We start from the raw sequence: 17688 nt of genomic DNA on the forward strand, positions 1-17688 counted from the left end.
CAAAATCTCTATGTACTTTTCAGCATTAATGGTGCCTTCACAGAAGTGCAAGTTACCTTTGCCAAGGGCACTGACACAACCCCATACCATGACAGACCCTGGCTTTTGGACTTGTTGCTGGTAACATTCTGGATGATCCTTTTCTTCTTTGGTCCGGAGCACACTGCGTCCATTCCTCCCAAAAAACACCTGAAATACTGATTCATCTGACCACAGTACACGTTTCCACTGTGTGATGGTCCATCCCAGATGCCTCCGAGCCCAGAGAAGACGACGGCGCTTCTGGACACTGTTAACATAGGGCTTCCTTTTGGCACAGTACAGTTTTAACTGGCATTTGTGGATGTGGTGCACTACGAATTGTGGTACTTGACAAAGGTTTGTCAAAGTAGTCCTGAGCCCATCTGGTGATATCGCTTATAGATGAATGACGATTCTTGATGCAGTGCCGCCTGAGGGATCAGAGATCACGGTTGTTCAGCTTAGGCTTGCGCCCTTGTCCTTTACGCACTGAAATTCCTCCAGGTTCCTTGAATCTTTTAATTATGTTATGCACTGTTGAATGTGAAATATCCAAATCTCGTCCTATCTTTCTTTGAGGAACATTGTTTTTAAACATTTCAATAATTTTCTCACGTATTTGTTGGCAAACTGGCGATCCTCGGCCCATCTTTGCTCCAATACCTGTTGACATCACCTGTTTCAAATCACATCATTATTTAACCATTTCACCTCATTACTAGCCCTAAATTGCTCCTGTCCCAACTTTTTTTAAAATGTGTTGCAGGTCTTAATGACAGGAAAGGATGCATATTTACAAATGACATGAAGTTGACCAGACAAAACATGAAATATTTTGTGTTCATATTGTCTGCAATAAAATACAAGTCAAAGTAAATTTAGAAATCACTTCTTTTTCTTTTTCACTGTCCCAACTTTTTCTGATTTGAGGTTGTACTACAGTTAAATCGGATCAAAAGCATTAATATTCTGAACAGCAGCTATGCTAATTATTTCCCATATGCTTTTCTGTTGTTATCTCGGGACACTTGTCCCGAGGTAAATAGTTAGTCAGCTCCAGTTTGTATCCAGCGTCTCATGGAGACTTCAGATGCCCCAAAACCTGTGATGAGACGACTCGACGCCAGTGAAGAGACGACTCAACGCCAGCGTTGTTTTGGCCTAAATTAATACATGATTGATTAACTTTTTCTAAGATTTTGCTTTAACATTCTCTTTCTAACATTTTCAATGTACATTTATGAAATGCACTTTCTGTAAAGCTGCTTTGAAACAATGTGTATTGTGAAAAGCGCTATACAAATAAATTTGAATTGAATTGAATTAATATCATTGTTTATATATGGGCAAGTCAGACTGTTATAAACTGACACTCTTATTAAGATTTTAAATCAAGTTTGAGTGATCAAAAGTGTTCAGAGTGCTTATTATTATTATATGTGAACACAAGGGGGCGCTAGAGCATTAGCTCAGTTATTGATAGTTGAGGGTTCCTCTGCTGAATGAAGAACTGGCCTCTTTTTCTTTTTTCCCCTCCTCTTCCTCCTCTCCCGGTCACTCTGTTCTTGGCAGGGTGGCATTGCAGTGGCAGGCACGGCTGTCACCAGCTGACACCACACACACCGACTCTATTCAGCGAGCCCACGTCACAGGTACACAATCATCCAGGCTTCTTTTTTTTTGTGAGTCATGTCCTCACTTCCGAGAAGCGCAGGGTGAGGTGTGTAGATACTGTACCAGGGCTGCATTTCCCAAAAGCATCGTAAGCCTAAATAGATCAGAAGCATTGCCACCAATGGTCTCTACGATCAACTTAGCCCACAAAGCTTTTGAGAAACGCAGTCCAGGACACTGTGATTAGAGAGTTGGACTCGAACATGTGTTTTAACGTCCTCTCTTTTTCGCACTGCGCCGTCAGCAGTTTTCCCACAGGCATAGCATTACCAGCTGTGCTTCTGGAGCAGGGCCCTTTGGTTCACAAACATCTGATTTTATGGTCTTGTTTTGCACTGGTTCTCTCGAACAGCATTGGGTAAAAAATGCCAGATTTTTTTCAGCACACATATTTTCTCTTGGCGCTACATAGACACTCGTACTCATACTGATCTGAAGTAGAGTTTACAGAGATGGTATTTTCCCTCCTAGAGGTAACCATCAATGAAATGTAGCACTTGTCACCACTGTAAAATCTAATTAGACTTACTTAAAAAAAGTATGCAAACCAATTGCCTTAAAAAACAAGTAAAATGAAATGGGAATAGTATGAAATGGGAATAGTAACAAATGCTTAGTTAGTTTAGTTCACTTACACAAGAGTTCTAGTAACTAAAAAAGAACTGTAGAGAGTACTTGATCTTTTACTTTAGATTTACTCTTGACTTAGTATTGTTACCGTTGTTGTGTTTTGATGCTACCTTTTGAAGTCTGTGTGTTACTCAAGCATAGTCAACTGCAAGATATTGTTAAAAATAGAGGGATTATATCAACCCGATTGAAAGTTTCAGAGGTGTTTATGACGTAAGTGAAATATTACATAGGTTAATTTTAAAAGGTGAGCTTAATTTCTGACTAAATCATTAACTATAGTTAATTATTCAATTATTCATAAAAGCAACCTATTTATTACTTATTTTCCTTTGAAACCAAATCACTGTGATTTCTTGTTGTATTGCTGCATCAATAGGAACAGAGTTATAATAATATGAATATTCCAAGTGCCCAACCAAAGTGAACACTGATCACCATAATGGTGAGTTTTTTTGCGCTTGACAAAATGGCACTCAAACCAATCAATTAATCTTAAAGGTGCACTATGTAAACTTTTTTCAGTAAAATATCCAAAAACCATTAGTCCAGTGTTATATATTTTGTTCAGTTGAGTACTTACAATTTCCCAAATGTTTCCAACTTTTACTGCAGTTTGCAACAAGTGTTATAGCAGCCGCCGAGCGAATGCACAGAGTAACGTCATAACATCATTTTCAACACACTCAGATGTATCTAATATGATAAACAGAGCTGCGTTACCTCATACTCATGACCGGAAAACCGGAAATGGCGCCAGCGACTGTGGCATAATAAAAGTCCTGCTGCTCGCAAGGCTTGTGTTGCGCTCTTCTTATTAAAGGTCCCGTTTTTCATGTTTTTTTGAAGCTTTGATTGTGTTTACAGTGTGCAATATAACATGTGTTCATGTTTCACGTGTAAAAAAACAGTATTTTTCACACAATTTACTTATCTGTATACCGTTGTTTTCACTGTCCTCAAAATGGCTTGAAAGATTTCCCTGTTCTATGAAGTCCCTCCTTCAGAAACACGTAACGAGTTCTGATTGTGCCAGCGGTTCCCGTGTTGTGATTCGACAGCAGCTTAGCGCACGCAGAGCGCACGTTACCGGAAAGGTCACGCCTCTCACCATAACGGGGATGCATGCGCTCAATGATCTCTAAGTACAGCGTCCCTGGGAAAGCCAAACAAAGGTGATTTGACTCGGGGATGAAAATAACAGCGTCTCGACGACATGGCGACAAATACTATACAAAAGCAACACTTCCTCTTCTCCACGCGGGAGCAACAAGACCACGCCCCCTTTTTTCGCGTATTCTCGTGGGCGGAGGTTAGTCAACAAACTGTTCTACTGACGTAATTAAAGCAGGATGTACAGAGATGTAGTCCCAATCGGCCGTTCGCTGTAGGCTTTGAAAGGGAACTTCTGTTAAATAAAATATCTCGCTTGGCATTGAACTTTGAGCTTTATAATTTTACAGGTATTATTTATGCTCTAACAGCAACATTACACACTAACTAAAGTTTGAAAAATGGGATCACGAAGAACAGGACCTTTAACAATCGCTCCTGCTCTGCTTCATACCACATGTCCCAAGATTCTCCGCTCAAACTTGGCATCATTTATTTTGAATAGGCGACCTCTAGTGGACGGAAAAGTTACATAGTGCAGCTTTAACTTGGGTTTTCTGAGTATAGTATGCGATACAGATTACTAGATTTTTACAATTAAGTTAAGACATTAAGTAAAGTTATTAGAATCACTGTTGGATTTTACAGTATGACTTTATTGTAGCTTTACATAATAGCTTTACAACACAAAAACTTTAGTCCGACACTTAACTTACTGTGCTAAGGAATGGCAATATTGAATTGCGCAAAATTAAATTAAATAGACAGCGTACTGAAATTTCATTCAAAATGTTGATTTGATTGAAAGCCACTATATTTCAAAAACTGGTTGCCTAATGCTGGTCTCATTGGAAATGCCTTAGTCTTGTAAAAGGCCTCTTCTTCATGGCACTTTAGGTTTGCCTTGACTAGTTTTCTCTGAAGTATGTTAAGGTAATTTCCACTTTCTTTTAAGCCGCTTTATTATGTCCAGAATATAAAAGCAAATGATTCATAGCCGTATCCGAGTTGAGCACATATCCTAGAGAAGCCAAAAAAAAAGAGAGAATAAAATAAAAACTTTGACGCATGGACTTTCCTGTTTAAGCCTCACGTCAGCCAAACTTTACAGATAGAGAAACTCCAACAGATGTGCGAGGGAAACATGCACAGAGACTCTTTCACGGAGTCTGGCAAACGAATCGACTCAGGAAGTTGGTTTGGGGTATAAAGTGTTTATCTGCTGTTTTTCTATTTAACGTGCATGAGCAGAGGGAGTGATTCATGGTGGTCAATAGCTTTCCAAACAGCAAACAGCCCTGACAGGTTACCGCTCCATAGAACGGAAGTCGTGACTCACGATAATCAAAGCACATACAAAACAGGCACACATGACAAGTCATTTAGTTTACCTGGAAGACAGTCATTAGATAGATAGATGATAGATAGATAGATAGATAGATGATAGATAGATAGATAGATAGATAGATAGATAGATAGATAGATAGATAGATAGATAGATAGATAGATAGATAGATAGATAGATAGATGGATGAGGTGCTTGATTTTATATCTGTTATATCTCTATATTCCATATGTGGCCATAGAAGTGATTGGAACACCGGGATTCAATTATTTGGAGGGGTGTCCCAATAATTTTGGAAATATAGTGTACATAGAATGTACTTTGGCAAGTTTCGAACTCCTGATTTTGGCACATCAGTTTGATCTTTGATTTCGCTTGACGTATATTGGGGCTCTAAGCGAAGAACGTTAAAGAACTTTGCCTTGACTATCGGGGCCTTGTTTGAATCACGTTCAGTCTCTTGTACGTTATGTGTGCACGGGTGCGAGCACGAACGATAAGTTGCTGGCTACAGTTCACTTGACGGCCAACGGTGTCACTAATAACAAGACTTTTTGAATTCTACATATAGGCTACAAGTAAAATATTGAAAACAGAAAAATAACAAGAATCTACATACCATACCAAAAATAAAAATTACCGTAACTAGTGTACTAGATTCCATTAAAGGTGCTGTAAGAATGACAGCTAGTGGTTGAAATGGGTACTGCAGTCCAAATAAAAAAAATATTGTTTGCCCTGCCCTGTCCTCCTCAGACTCAACGCTCACACCGGTTGCCAGTTTGAGGACATGCAACAGGAACGAGGTGGTGTCGAAATACTATTGGGTAAACTGGCAACGTGCGTTATCGCACAGACCAAAACCAAAACAGACATTTCGACATGGAACGCACATTTTTGGTTTACAGAGAAACTCAACATGTGAACTCAGAATGTTTCCTAAATATCTACAAATGGTATTTGTATGCTTTAGTACAGTCAAAAACTTACATACAGCACCTTTAAACCACATTACCTTCACTTGAGAAAAAAGGAGTAGAGAGGAAGAGAGAAGATTTCTGTACTGATTTATGCATTTCATTGACAGTAGGTTCAGCCCTACAGTCTTACGGAGGAAGATTTGTGTCCCATTTTTGAAACTAAACAATAGGAGTGCTGTCATGCAATTTCATCTAAGCCCAATTCAATTACGGAGGATACAAAGACATAAGCTTCAAGCTTCGGTGATATGATTAGAGAGATTGAGGCAGACATCAGTTGACTGAGTCATTTCTCCCTTCATTACACAAAACATGAGGCCCACATTCAAGTAACCCATCAAGGCTGCCCTCATTTAGTCTGGTCTATCTTATGATTGAAGTAAAAGATGAAGTAAGGAGACTGCAATTATTAATAATTCTGTGTCAATATTTTGCACAATGCCAAGTAGGCTTATAGCAGTTCAACGATACTGGCATAATCTGTTTTTCAATTTCCAGACAGAAAAAAAAAACTAAAAACATTTTAATTGTTTAGACTGCCAGAATCATGAGAGAATATATTAATCACTTAACTGTCATAGCGGCACGCTTGACTTTTTTTTTTAACACCTTTGTTTCATATCACATATTAGTAATCATCATAAATTAGGTATCATTCCAAAGCTTACGAACTCAAAATTCATCATGTGAAAAAAAATGTATAGGACGTTGGGTTACCATACAAATGGTACTCTATTTCTTCTAGCGGGCTCCTCACCTATTGTCAGATTTCATATTGCAAAATTAATTGTAAATACTATAATCTTTAAATATAATCAAAACATTTTCTAATCTTGACAAAACACATAGTCGGAAAGTTCTGAGTCTCAAGGTTCCATATTTGATGACTGTTGTTTTGATAGAAGTGATATTTGGACAGAAATGTATTAATTTGTTGCAGGAGAATGCATTAAAAAAGAAAATTGTAATGGGGACACCCGGTGGCTAATATTGGCACAGCACCTAAACAAAATCTCATGGGAACTTTAATTTTTGTGACAACTTCAAATTTGGAACACAAATTGGTTAGACATATGGCTTTGATTTTATAGTAAATTTATAGTAAAAATTATTTTGTAAAATATATTTTTTTATATAAAATAAAAAATTTTTTTAGTACAGTACATTTAATTTACAGTCATTTAAACTTCCATAACTTTCTTTTTTTTCTCTCACAATAATCTGCCGAGTGTCTTCTTTAATCACTGAAGGAACTGACAAAAGACAAAAAAATCTCATTGCCACATCATCACGGTCGTGACATTATTAATCTATTTAAGATTCTGAAATTCTAAATATAGACTGAGCCTTAAGCCAGACATTTCTAAATGTAAAATGATATAGTGTTTTTCTCTCCCAGCCAGGTATCGTTTTTTCTGTTCAGACAAGAAAAATAAGTTTAGCCAAAGGGCTAATGCTGTATAACAAGCTGACAGGCCAAGATTATATAGCCCCGCCAAATGCATGCGTGTATATTACGATCAACCTGTGGAGGAAATCTGATCCAGTGTGAGTAGGGCAGTGCACAGCCTCAGGGCAACAGGTGCATTATGGGGGAAGAGATCTATTACTTTACACTTTTCCCCCCCAAAGTACTGCAATTTCACATAAATGAGAGAAAAAAAAAATACAAATATATGAAATCTTCTGATAAATCCAACATTGCATAAACAACTTGTAAAATTATTCTTGACTCATTGCAAAACTGGCATTGTCTGGAGATAATGATTCACCAATGAGTTCTGATATTCAACATTTCCATTATTATCCAAGAAAAAATCTTTTAAAAAGTTGCTGCCTTAAAATTTTAAGTACAATCAACTTGTATGTTTAAGTCATTTCAACATTAAACTGATGTGTTGAATCTTGCATAACATGTAAAAAAAAGTATAAAATTGCTTAATTTATTTTGATGAGTTAAAGCAATGTAAAAACATATGTTGTGATAACTTATTGACCATATCATTTTTTACATTGTGAACTTTTGTGACAACCTACCCCTTTTGGAGACGTGATTTCACCAAGTGCAACATGTTCCTGGATCAACATCTTTTCCAATCAACCAATCAGATTTAAGGGACAAGTTTACAATTTATGTGTCTATCTGTGCTATTCACGCATCACTTCCCTCTCGTTTTAGTGATAAGCTATGGTTACGTTCAGGATGATAGGACTAACAAAATCCTGTTCCAGGATCAACAAAATAGGTCTTACTTGGTAACCCGCCAGCGCAAACCCTTTTTTGGGATTAAAAATACTGTCATGATTTACTTAAGACACGTAGTGAGAAATCAGCGCTGAAAAGGCGTGAAAGACCATATTGCATATGCATTTGAAAGATGTTTCCTTTTCAGACGCAACATTTATGGGTGGAGAGTATATAAATTAATTATGCAAAGTGATTTCCCATTTTCCAACCCAATCTCGCAACTATTTTACGAGGTGGCGATTTCACTAGAATTGTATGTTTTTTAGAAAAAAGTAAGCATTAAAGTTCACCCCTAACCACACTCCTAAACCTTACCCCCACTGGGGCGTTAGCAGATTGTATGAAATTGTACAAATTCATACAAATTAGCCACCAATTTGCCAAAACGTGAAATAGTAAACATGTAAATCATGCTAGAAATGTTTTAAATAATAATAGCAGTGTTAATAATGCTACCAATATGCTATCAAAGTGTTAAATCATGCTAAAACATGCTAGGAAAATGTTAAATCATGTTAGCAACATGTTAATACATGCTAACAATGTGCTAAATCATGTTAGCAACATGCTAAAATGTGCTAATGTGTTAAATCATTTTTATTGAGAGTAATGTGTTACGTTCCTTTTGCGTTACTTTTTCTCACCTGGGCAGGTTTTGCTTGTTTGTTTTTTAATAAAAAGCTTTATTTTTGGCAAATGGAAAGTCCCTTTCACACCAAAAGAGAAATGAGTAAGCCCAAGGCTGAAGGAAATGCAAATTCACACCTGTCCAGTAGAGGGCGCAGCTCAAACAAACCTCTCAGCTGCTGGGATAGATTGCTTTCCTACAATCTCCTGTTGATTTCCTCGTCAAATTTCTGTTGATCCTTCTTCCATTGCTCCGTGTTCCACTATTTTATTTGTCAAGACTGCTCTCTGTTTTTGTTTTCCACTCACCATTATTCTGAAGGACAATACAGGATTTAAGATTGATTGACAGGTTGAGCGCCCTGTTTGCCCTTTCTGTCATTCATCCACCAGTGTGTCAGTTCCACATGGACTCCAGTGAGCAGTGCAGCCACACACACACAACTTAGTCATGGGGTCACTGACCCAAAACAGACCCCACCTACAGTTAAAGGTCAACACCCCCTGCGTCTGCCAGAGACATTCCCTTATAGAAACTTACTGGACAACTGAATAAAGTAGCCAATACCCGGCCCATTGCAAATGCTAATACAGATCCCAATTAGTTTGTCTGTCTAATATTCAAGTTAAAAAATATATATATATATAAAAAAGTTTAATTTGTTCACATTAAATGCATAACAATGAACAATACTTTTACAGTATTTATTAATATTATTCAATGGCAATCTCAACATAGCAACCACCCTGAGTACCCTGGCAACCGCATAGCAACACCCTAGCAACCACCGAGAATGCCCTAGCAACCGCATAGCAACACCTTAGCAACCACCCGAGTACCCAAGCAACCGTATAGCAACACCCTAGCATCCAGCCCAAGTGCTACGTATCTATCACTGTCATGCTAATTAATGCTAAAAACATGCTAATTAATGCTAGCAAATGTGCTATATTATGCTAGCAACATGTAATTCATGCTAGCAATGTTTTAAATAATGATAGCAGTGTTAATAATGTTACCAATATGCTATCAAAGTGTTAAATCATGGTAACATGTTAAAAAATGCTAGGAAAATGTTAAATAATGATAGCAACATGTTAATAGATGCTAACAATGTGCTAAATCATGTTAATAACATGTTAAATAATGCTAGCAACATGTTAAAACAGGTTAGCAATGTGTTAAACCATGTTAGCAACATGCTAAAACGTGTTAGCATGTTAAATCATGATAGCAACATGCTAATCATGCAAGCAGCATGCTAATCCAGTTAGCAAAATTCTACACAACATGTTAAAACATGCTAGCATTTTCTTTAACTTTATCCGAGTAAAACCTTCAAACTGTTTAAAGTGTTGGCTTTGGCTTTATCAAGCCATCATCACAGTAAGTCAACAAACTTCACAATCTAGTTACATTTTTGTGATCACAAAAGATATTCATCTTTCTTTTTTAGCATCCAAAGATGATTTAAAGTGCATATTATTATTCTTAATTTAATTCTGAAGTCAAGAATAACAATCAAAAACTAAAGCAAATACCACCATAGACCAGAAACATTTTCTGTACATGTAGAAGAGTTCATATATGCGGGTTTGTCCTCATCTAAAGTATTCAGGGAATAAACAAGAAATCTCTTTCATGAGACCTTCATTTAGAGAGCGATCTGGGTCTGTTTGAAGATTAGAGATACCTACATACCCTCTTCATCTCCAAACCCTACATTTTCCTTTTCAGAGAGTAAAGATATCAGAGACGGCGATAAAGACCCTGAGCTCCACCCACTAAAGACACTCTGTTTCAGACAGAGATGCCAGAATCACCATGGACAGGTGCAGATGGCATAAATGAGGTTATATATTTCTATTGCTTCTAGTTACCCCTTGGTTCATTGATGTTATGAATGCAGAAATCACAACTACTGACAGTGTTTGAGTGTGACCTTGTTTGGTTGGGTGACTGTTTGACTGAATGATGGTGTAGGAGACACAATGTCAAGAACAGCCTCACATAAATCAAGTCCTGTGGAAATAAATAAGTAGCAATGAATCTAATATTGTAAACAACACCCAGAACAGGAGCAAAAATGTGTCTTTCCATGAATAGGGTTTGAATTTGTGTTCGATTTACTTTATATATGAACACTATACTTCAAAAGTTTGGGGTCAATAAGATTTCTTTAAAGTGTTTTTGAAAGAGATCTCTTATGGTCACCATGATCAAAAATACATGATTTTAATACAACACTACGTGTTGTGGCTGTAATGAAGCGATAGAGAATCCAAGAAACAGTCTTTAATAAGTAAATCCAAAAGTAAAACTCAGGAGTAAGAATACACAACCACGTATAACACAAACAAGACCAAACAAAGAACCGATTCAACTGAAGGCTTATACACCGATCAGGCATAACATTATGACCTAAAATTGTGTTGGTCCCCCTTTTGCTGCCAAAACAGCCCTGACCCGTTTAGGTAAAACAGGAACAGATCAAACCAAACTAAACATTTACAAAAGTTTTTATTTTATTTTGGTAATTTGGTATTAAAATATAATTTATTCCTGTGGTCAAAGCTGAATTTTCATCATAGTTACTCCAGTCTTCAGTGTCACATGAACCTTCAGAAATCATTCTAATATGATGATTTGCTGCTCAAGAAACATTTATGATTATTATCAATGTTGAAAACTGCTGCTTTTTACACCAATTGCAGTATTGGCCAAATTATTGTTAACAAATTGGCTGAACCAATATCTTTTTGGAAAATATTGAAGTTTTATGAAAAATATAAGTTTATCAGTAATTACAAACCAATATTTGGTCCCAAAATAGCCATATTCATTCATGTCGTACCATGTCATAACCATTCATATATTTTGTTACATTTTTGTTTGTGGAATCTTATTTAATGCTTGAAAATGCACTGATCCTTTTTTTAAAGACAAGAGAGAGAGAGAGAGAGAGAGAGAGAGAGAGAGAGAGAGAGAGAGAGTGACTCTTGACTTTATAATCCCTGAATAATTTAAAAACATAAACATCCAAGTTGATTGTACTTTTTTAACAGTGTAAGTAATCTCAACTTAAATTAAACTGACTTAAAAATGAGTTAAATCTTGTATAACTTAAAATAAAAAAGTTGAAAACTGCTTGTCTTATTTTGATGAGTTAAAACAATGTAAAAACATATGTTGTTCTAACTTATTGGTCATATAATTTTTACAGTGCACCCTGTTTTACAGACTAAAATGCATGTTTGAAGCTGTTTTAACTGAAAGCAACTTGCACTCAGATATCTTAAAATACACTATATTGCCAAAAGTTTTGGGATGCCTGCTTTTACATGCACAGGAACTTTAATGACATCCCATTCTTAATGCGTAGGGTTTAATATAGAGTTGGCCCTCCCTTTGCAGCTATAACAGCTTCAACTCTTCTGGGAGGGATTTTCACAAGGTTTAGGAGTGTGTTTATGGGAATTTTTGACCATTCTTCTAGAAGCGCATTTGTGAGGTCAGGCACTGATGTTGGATAAGAAGGCCTGGCTCACAGTCTCCACTCTAATTCATCCCAAAAGTGTTCTATCGGGTTGAGGTCAGGACTCTGTGCAGGCCAGTCAAGTTCCTCGCTCATCCATGTCTTTATGGACATTGCTTTGTGCACTGGTGCGCAGTCATGTTGGAACAGGAAGGGGCCGTTCCCAAACTGTTCCCTCAAAGTTGGGAGCATGAAATTGTCCAAAATGTCTTGGTGTGCTGAAGCATTAAGAGTTCCTTTCACTGGAACTAGGGGCCAAGCCCAACCCCTGAAAAACAACCCCACACCATAATCCCCCCTCCACCAAACTTTACACTTGGCACAATGCAGTCTGGCAAGCAACGTTCTCCTGGCAACCGCCAAACCCAGACTCGTCCATCGGATTGCCAGACAGAGAAGCGTGATTGGTCACTCCAGAGAACACATCTCCACTGCTCTAGAGTCCAGTGGCGGCGTGCTTTACACCACTGCATCCCACGCTTTGCATTGCACTTGGTGATGAGGCTTGGATGAGCCGCTCGACCATGGAAACCCATTTCATGAAGCTCTATATGCACTGTTCTTGAGCTAATCTGAAGTCCACACAAAGTTTGGAGGTCTGTAGCTATTGACTCTGCAGAAAGTTGGCGACTTCTGCGCACTGTCCGCTCTATGATTTTACGTGGCCTATCATTTTGTGGCTGAGTTTCTGTTGTTCCCAATTGCTTCCTCTTTGTTATAATACCACTAACAGTTGACCATAATATTTAGTAGTGAGGAAATTTCACAAATTGACTTATTGCACAGGTGGCAGCCTATCACGGTACCACGCTTTTATTCACAGAGCTCCTGAGAGCGACCCATTCTTTCACAAATGTTTTATACACCTTTGGCCATGGAAGTGATTGGAACACCTGAATTCAATGATTTGGAGGAGTTTGTTTTGGCAATATAGTGCACAGTATGTCAGTTTCATTGTTTTGTCTCGAGATGGACAGCAGTAATGTTTTTTTTCTAAGGCATGGTTATAAAAGCTACTTAAATGCCCTAATTGAACTAAGTCCTAACCCTGGCTTAATTTAAGCCCTGTCTGTGAAATCGGGCCATAGTTTATCAATAAATAAACCAACAACTACACAACTAACATGCTGATTACTACATTAAAACTATTAGGATAGTTTGATTTTCTTGGCTACTCAGAGTAATTTTCGGCCCAACACGTGTACCTGCCCTCTCTGTGACACTTAATGCTTGGAAGTACACAGCTTACATTGGATTCCCTTCAACTTTGTGTGCTGAAGGCTGAAATTCTGCTGACGTTGTTGAGTTAACACTTACAGGCTTGAGTACAGCTGTCCTGGACCTGCTGATGTCTCCACTTCCCACCCTCTGCCCAGTGTGATAATACAATTCACTTAACATCCTCCACGTCCACCCACGCTATTAACTCACCCCTGTCTCTTTCACTCAGACAAGAACTTTGTTGCTGCAAGGGTTTCTGGTTGTAAGAGACAGATGCCGTCATTTATTTATCATTTATCCATGTTGTTCCGTTATGATGACTCTCTCCCATGGAACACAAAAAGGAGAAACTAAGTAGAATGTCCATGCTGCTCTTTTCCATACATACATTTATTGTAAATGATTTGTCGGTGCACATCATTCTTTTTTTTCTTTTTTTCTTTTTTTTTTACATTAATTTGCCTTCATAATCCTTGATCAAAATATCTCCCCATGTTCAACATCTCGGCTGTGTTCGCTCATTCACTATTGCCCACATTAGTCCACTAATAAAGTTCACTTGAGTGAGTGAATGAAAACAAGTGAGTGAATTCAGACACTGAAGCATCAGAGCCAGAAGGGCTGCTCCTTTTGTATAGTTTGTGCTGTGTAATAATCATTTGATACTTAGCAAAAATTTAAACCTTTATGATATTACAACGGTTTAGAAAATGGATGGATGAATGATTCAGCTGCGGCGCCATCTTCTGGTCAGACGCGGAAAATTCATTTGGGTTGACCATCGTCACAATGCATTATCGTATTCTCTAGCCGTTGAACGTATATCGGTTGTAGACTCGTTATGGTGGTGCATTGTGGGATAGAATGAGTGCATTCGATAATGTCCACTATGGTTGCACTATCTTACAATTCTGACTTTTTGTCGTTCTGACTTTTCGTCATTCTGACTTTTTTCATTGCAATTGCGAGTTTCTATCTTGCAATTCTGACTTTTCGTAATTCACTTTTCTCAATTCTGACTTTTTTCTCACATTTCTGACTTTTTTCTCGCAATTGTGAGTTTATATCTTGCAATTCGAATTTTGTCTTTCTAACTTTTCTCAATTCAGATTTTTCATCATTCTGACTTCTTCAATTTTTACCTTTTTCTCGCAATTGCGAGTTTATATCTTGCAATTCTGACTTTTTGTCATTCTGACTTTTTTCTCGCAATTGCGAGTTTATATCTTGCAATTCTGACTTTTCGTAATTCAGACTTTTCTCAATTCTGACTCACATTTCTGACTTTTTTCTCGCAATTGTGAGTTTATATCTTGCAATTCGAATTTTGTCTCTCTAACTTTTCTCAATTCAGATTTTTCATCATTCTGACTTCTCGCAATTCAGATTTTTTTCTCGCAATTGTGAGTTTATATCTTGCAGTTCTGACTTCTCAATTCTGACTTTTTTCTCGAAATTCTAAAGTTTTTCCTCGCAATTCTGAGAAAAACAGTCTGAATTGTAAATTGAAAAGTCTTATTTCATGGTGGAAATGAATAGCAATAAATAAAAACAAGAAATTACATTAATTTATGATTTATTTTATTTGGCAAGCACATGGAGGATGCACACAAAAGTTTGCCGTTTAGATCGGGTTCGTGTTGAACAAGTCTTTTATTCACAATGTTCTCTCTATTCAAATGTAAACAATTGTAAATGTCAACATCACCACATACTGTATGTCTAAAGAACCTTTCAGGTAATCAATCCACTGTTTTATTCCAATCATTACTCCTGGCCGAAGGCTTCTGTAAATATTTACTTTATACGTTGAATTAAGTTTAATGGTGCAATGTAAAAATATTTAGTAGTGCTCCATTACCAATTTGTAACTTAGTTGTACACCAAAGAGCAACATCAACCTAACAGCTCCTCCTGTGTTCCACGACAGAACAACTCTGGAATGACACGAAGGCGAGTAAATGATGACAGGACTTTCATTTTAAGGCAAACGTCATTCAGTTTCAACTCGGAATAAGGATACAACACAAGCCGTTGCATATCAAATAAAAGCTGATACATTTATTGATGCATGTGAGCCATAAATTTGGTGTCGACTAAACGGCAAAGCAACAATCCCAATCATAACGCACGCCTTTAGAGAAAACAGACTTACAAACCAGTGTTTCAAAAGTCCATATCTGTTGACCCACGTTGACTCTCTCGGAACAAAGCAATGTTCCACAAATTAAAATTTACTGCAGCCGTCCCATAAACATGACAAACAATGTTAAATTTAAACCGCTGTATACTCTGCAACCTTCAGCCGTATTCATCAAGCGTATAAATCAAGGCTGGTACTTTTGTCTTGGCTGCAGGAGCGCGAGCTGGAACTTGGCTGTGCGTCTCTAAGTACGTGTGTTGATGCATCAGCCGCTGGCGGGGAGCCAGTCCTCGCTGGCGACAGTGGCTCCCGCCGCCTCGTGCATCTGTAGCATAGCACCTCGCTAAGAAGGGTCATTCACACCGCCATAAATAAGGAGCTAACGCTTACACTCGGCTTTCAGCAGGAGACGGCATTTACACTGCAAGCTATGCATTATGATATTTAATCACCCCTACTAACCTGCAGTCAATTTCACTGTAAACACAATTTATGTTGTAAACTCGTCAGCAAGAATGATGTTTACAAGGTTCTTTATGCGGCACGAAAGGGTTCGTGATTCGTTCGTCGACAGCATTTATTGGATGTAATCCTTGTAGAGTAACATAAGTGATGTGCAGAGCTCACACACTGTTGATTTTAACGCGCGGTCATGAAGCGAAGCATCTCTTACTTTGGGCCGATATCTAATTCATTGAGAATTTCCTCATCGACTCGGAACGGACTCGCTTAAGACACGAAGAGGAAAAGCGTAAGAATCTTTTCAATACGTATATATTTATAGCTTAAGTCTGACGCTGTATAGCAGCAGTTCTGAGCCGCTTCCGCCAAGCTGCATCGACGATACAGGACAACAACTTTAAGTAACAAAACTGGCCATCTATCAGCTCATCTACAATTCTCATGGTCACGTTCACAAAAAGCTACACTTCAAAAAGTTCTACACAAACGCATCCTGGTACAAAAATGCAACAAAATTCAAATGGCGTGATAAAAAATAAGGGTAGAGTGTAAATATATATTCATATTTATACATTTCTAGATGTATTTACAAGAAAGGCTGCGAGTTGCCCGTTGTTAAAATTCATTCGGGCAGACCATTTAGCGGAATACATTTTCTTAAGAATTTGGTCTCGGAGGCAAAATAAAGGTCCTTGTTGAACACCGATAGAAAATATAAACCCTCCCAACATCCATCGGTCTGTCCCTCATGCAATGATGGCGAGGTTTTCTCTTCTACGGATGACAGAGGTCGGATGTTTCAGTCTTGAGAAAGCAAACGCGTACCACTTTCTGCTCAAGTGCCCTATAGCTTAATAGCAACGACAGGTAAAGGGGTCGAGTTTGTTCTCCTCCAGCTGTATGAAACGAGCCGTATCGTTATGTGATGTCCATCCCAAGCGCTTCAACTCTTGGCGACTGTAAGTGTGCTCTGTGGCAAAGCGTGGTCTCCGTGAGTTCATGAGTCGAGTCCAGCCGGGGCGCACGCTGAAGAGCGACTGCTGGAAGGAGAGGGAGCTCAGCGCTTTTTGAACGCCACTCCGCGGTTGGGATGCGGGGGGAATTTGGGCAGGCAGGGCTCTTCAGCGCCGGGGTCATGAGAGAACACAGAGTCTTCACCAGAAGAGCAGGTAGAGCTGCGTGTGTCCGGGAAATTTGGAGAAAATTGGTCCAGAGTCACAGACAGGTCCAGATACTCCTGAAATTGTAAAACACACACAAAATGTATTATTTGTCATAGTATTGTTAATACAACAACAAAAATTATTATTATTAAATAATATTTTAAATAAATGTAATAATAATCATCATTAATAATAATCATCATTGTTGTTGGTTATTATTATTAATTACTTACCAATTATAACAATAATAATAATAATTATTATTACTGGTTAATGTTTTATTATTATTATTTATTGAATATAATAATAATAATAATAATTGTTTATTATTATTATTAATGACTGAAGTAAAATAATAAACATCAATAAAGTTGTTGTTCTTGTTTATTGTTGTTATTATTATTAAATATTATTAATGACTGAATAATAATAGTAATAATTATTAGATAATGTATTATGTTTATTATAACTAATTACTAAATGATAATCATCATCAACAACATGATTAATAATAACAATAATGAT

At 37.6% G+C, this 17688-nt stretch overlaps 2 protein-coding genes across 3 annotated transcripts in view; both read right to left on the reverse strand.

The window, feature by feature from the left end:
* The window catches only part of lgi3 (leucine-rich repeat LGI family, member 3), a 43284-nt gene extending 34223 nt beyond the window's left edge, over positions 1-9061 (reverse strand). Inside the window, exon 1 of the mRNA XM_079826563.1 lies at positions 8808-9061. The gene's annotated coding sequence lies outside the window, so the exon portion shown is untranslated. The remainder of the gene's footprint in view (positions 1-8807) is intronic.
* Positions 9062-13851: 4790 nt separating this feature from the next.
* Positions 13852-17688, reverse strand: part of fgfr1a (fibroblast growth factor receptor 1a) — a 65842-nt gene continuing 62005 nt past the window's right edge. For both annotated transcript variants that reach the window (XM_079827750.1, XM_079827749.1), the window contains exon 18: positions 13852-17237. In XM_079827750.1, coding sequence (XP_079683876.1) covers positions 17058-17237 — 180 coding nt within the window. In that variant the 3' untranslated portion in view covers positions 13852-17057. The remainder of the gene's footprint in view (positions 17238-17688) is intronic.

The sequence above is a fragment of the Gobio gobio genome (assembly GCF_949357685.1).
Source record: "Gobio gobio genome assembly, chromosome: 10".
Taxonomy (NCBI): domain Eukaryota; kingdom Metazoa; phylum Chordata; class Actinopteri; order Cypriniformes; family Gobionidae; genus Gobio; species Gobio gobio.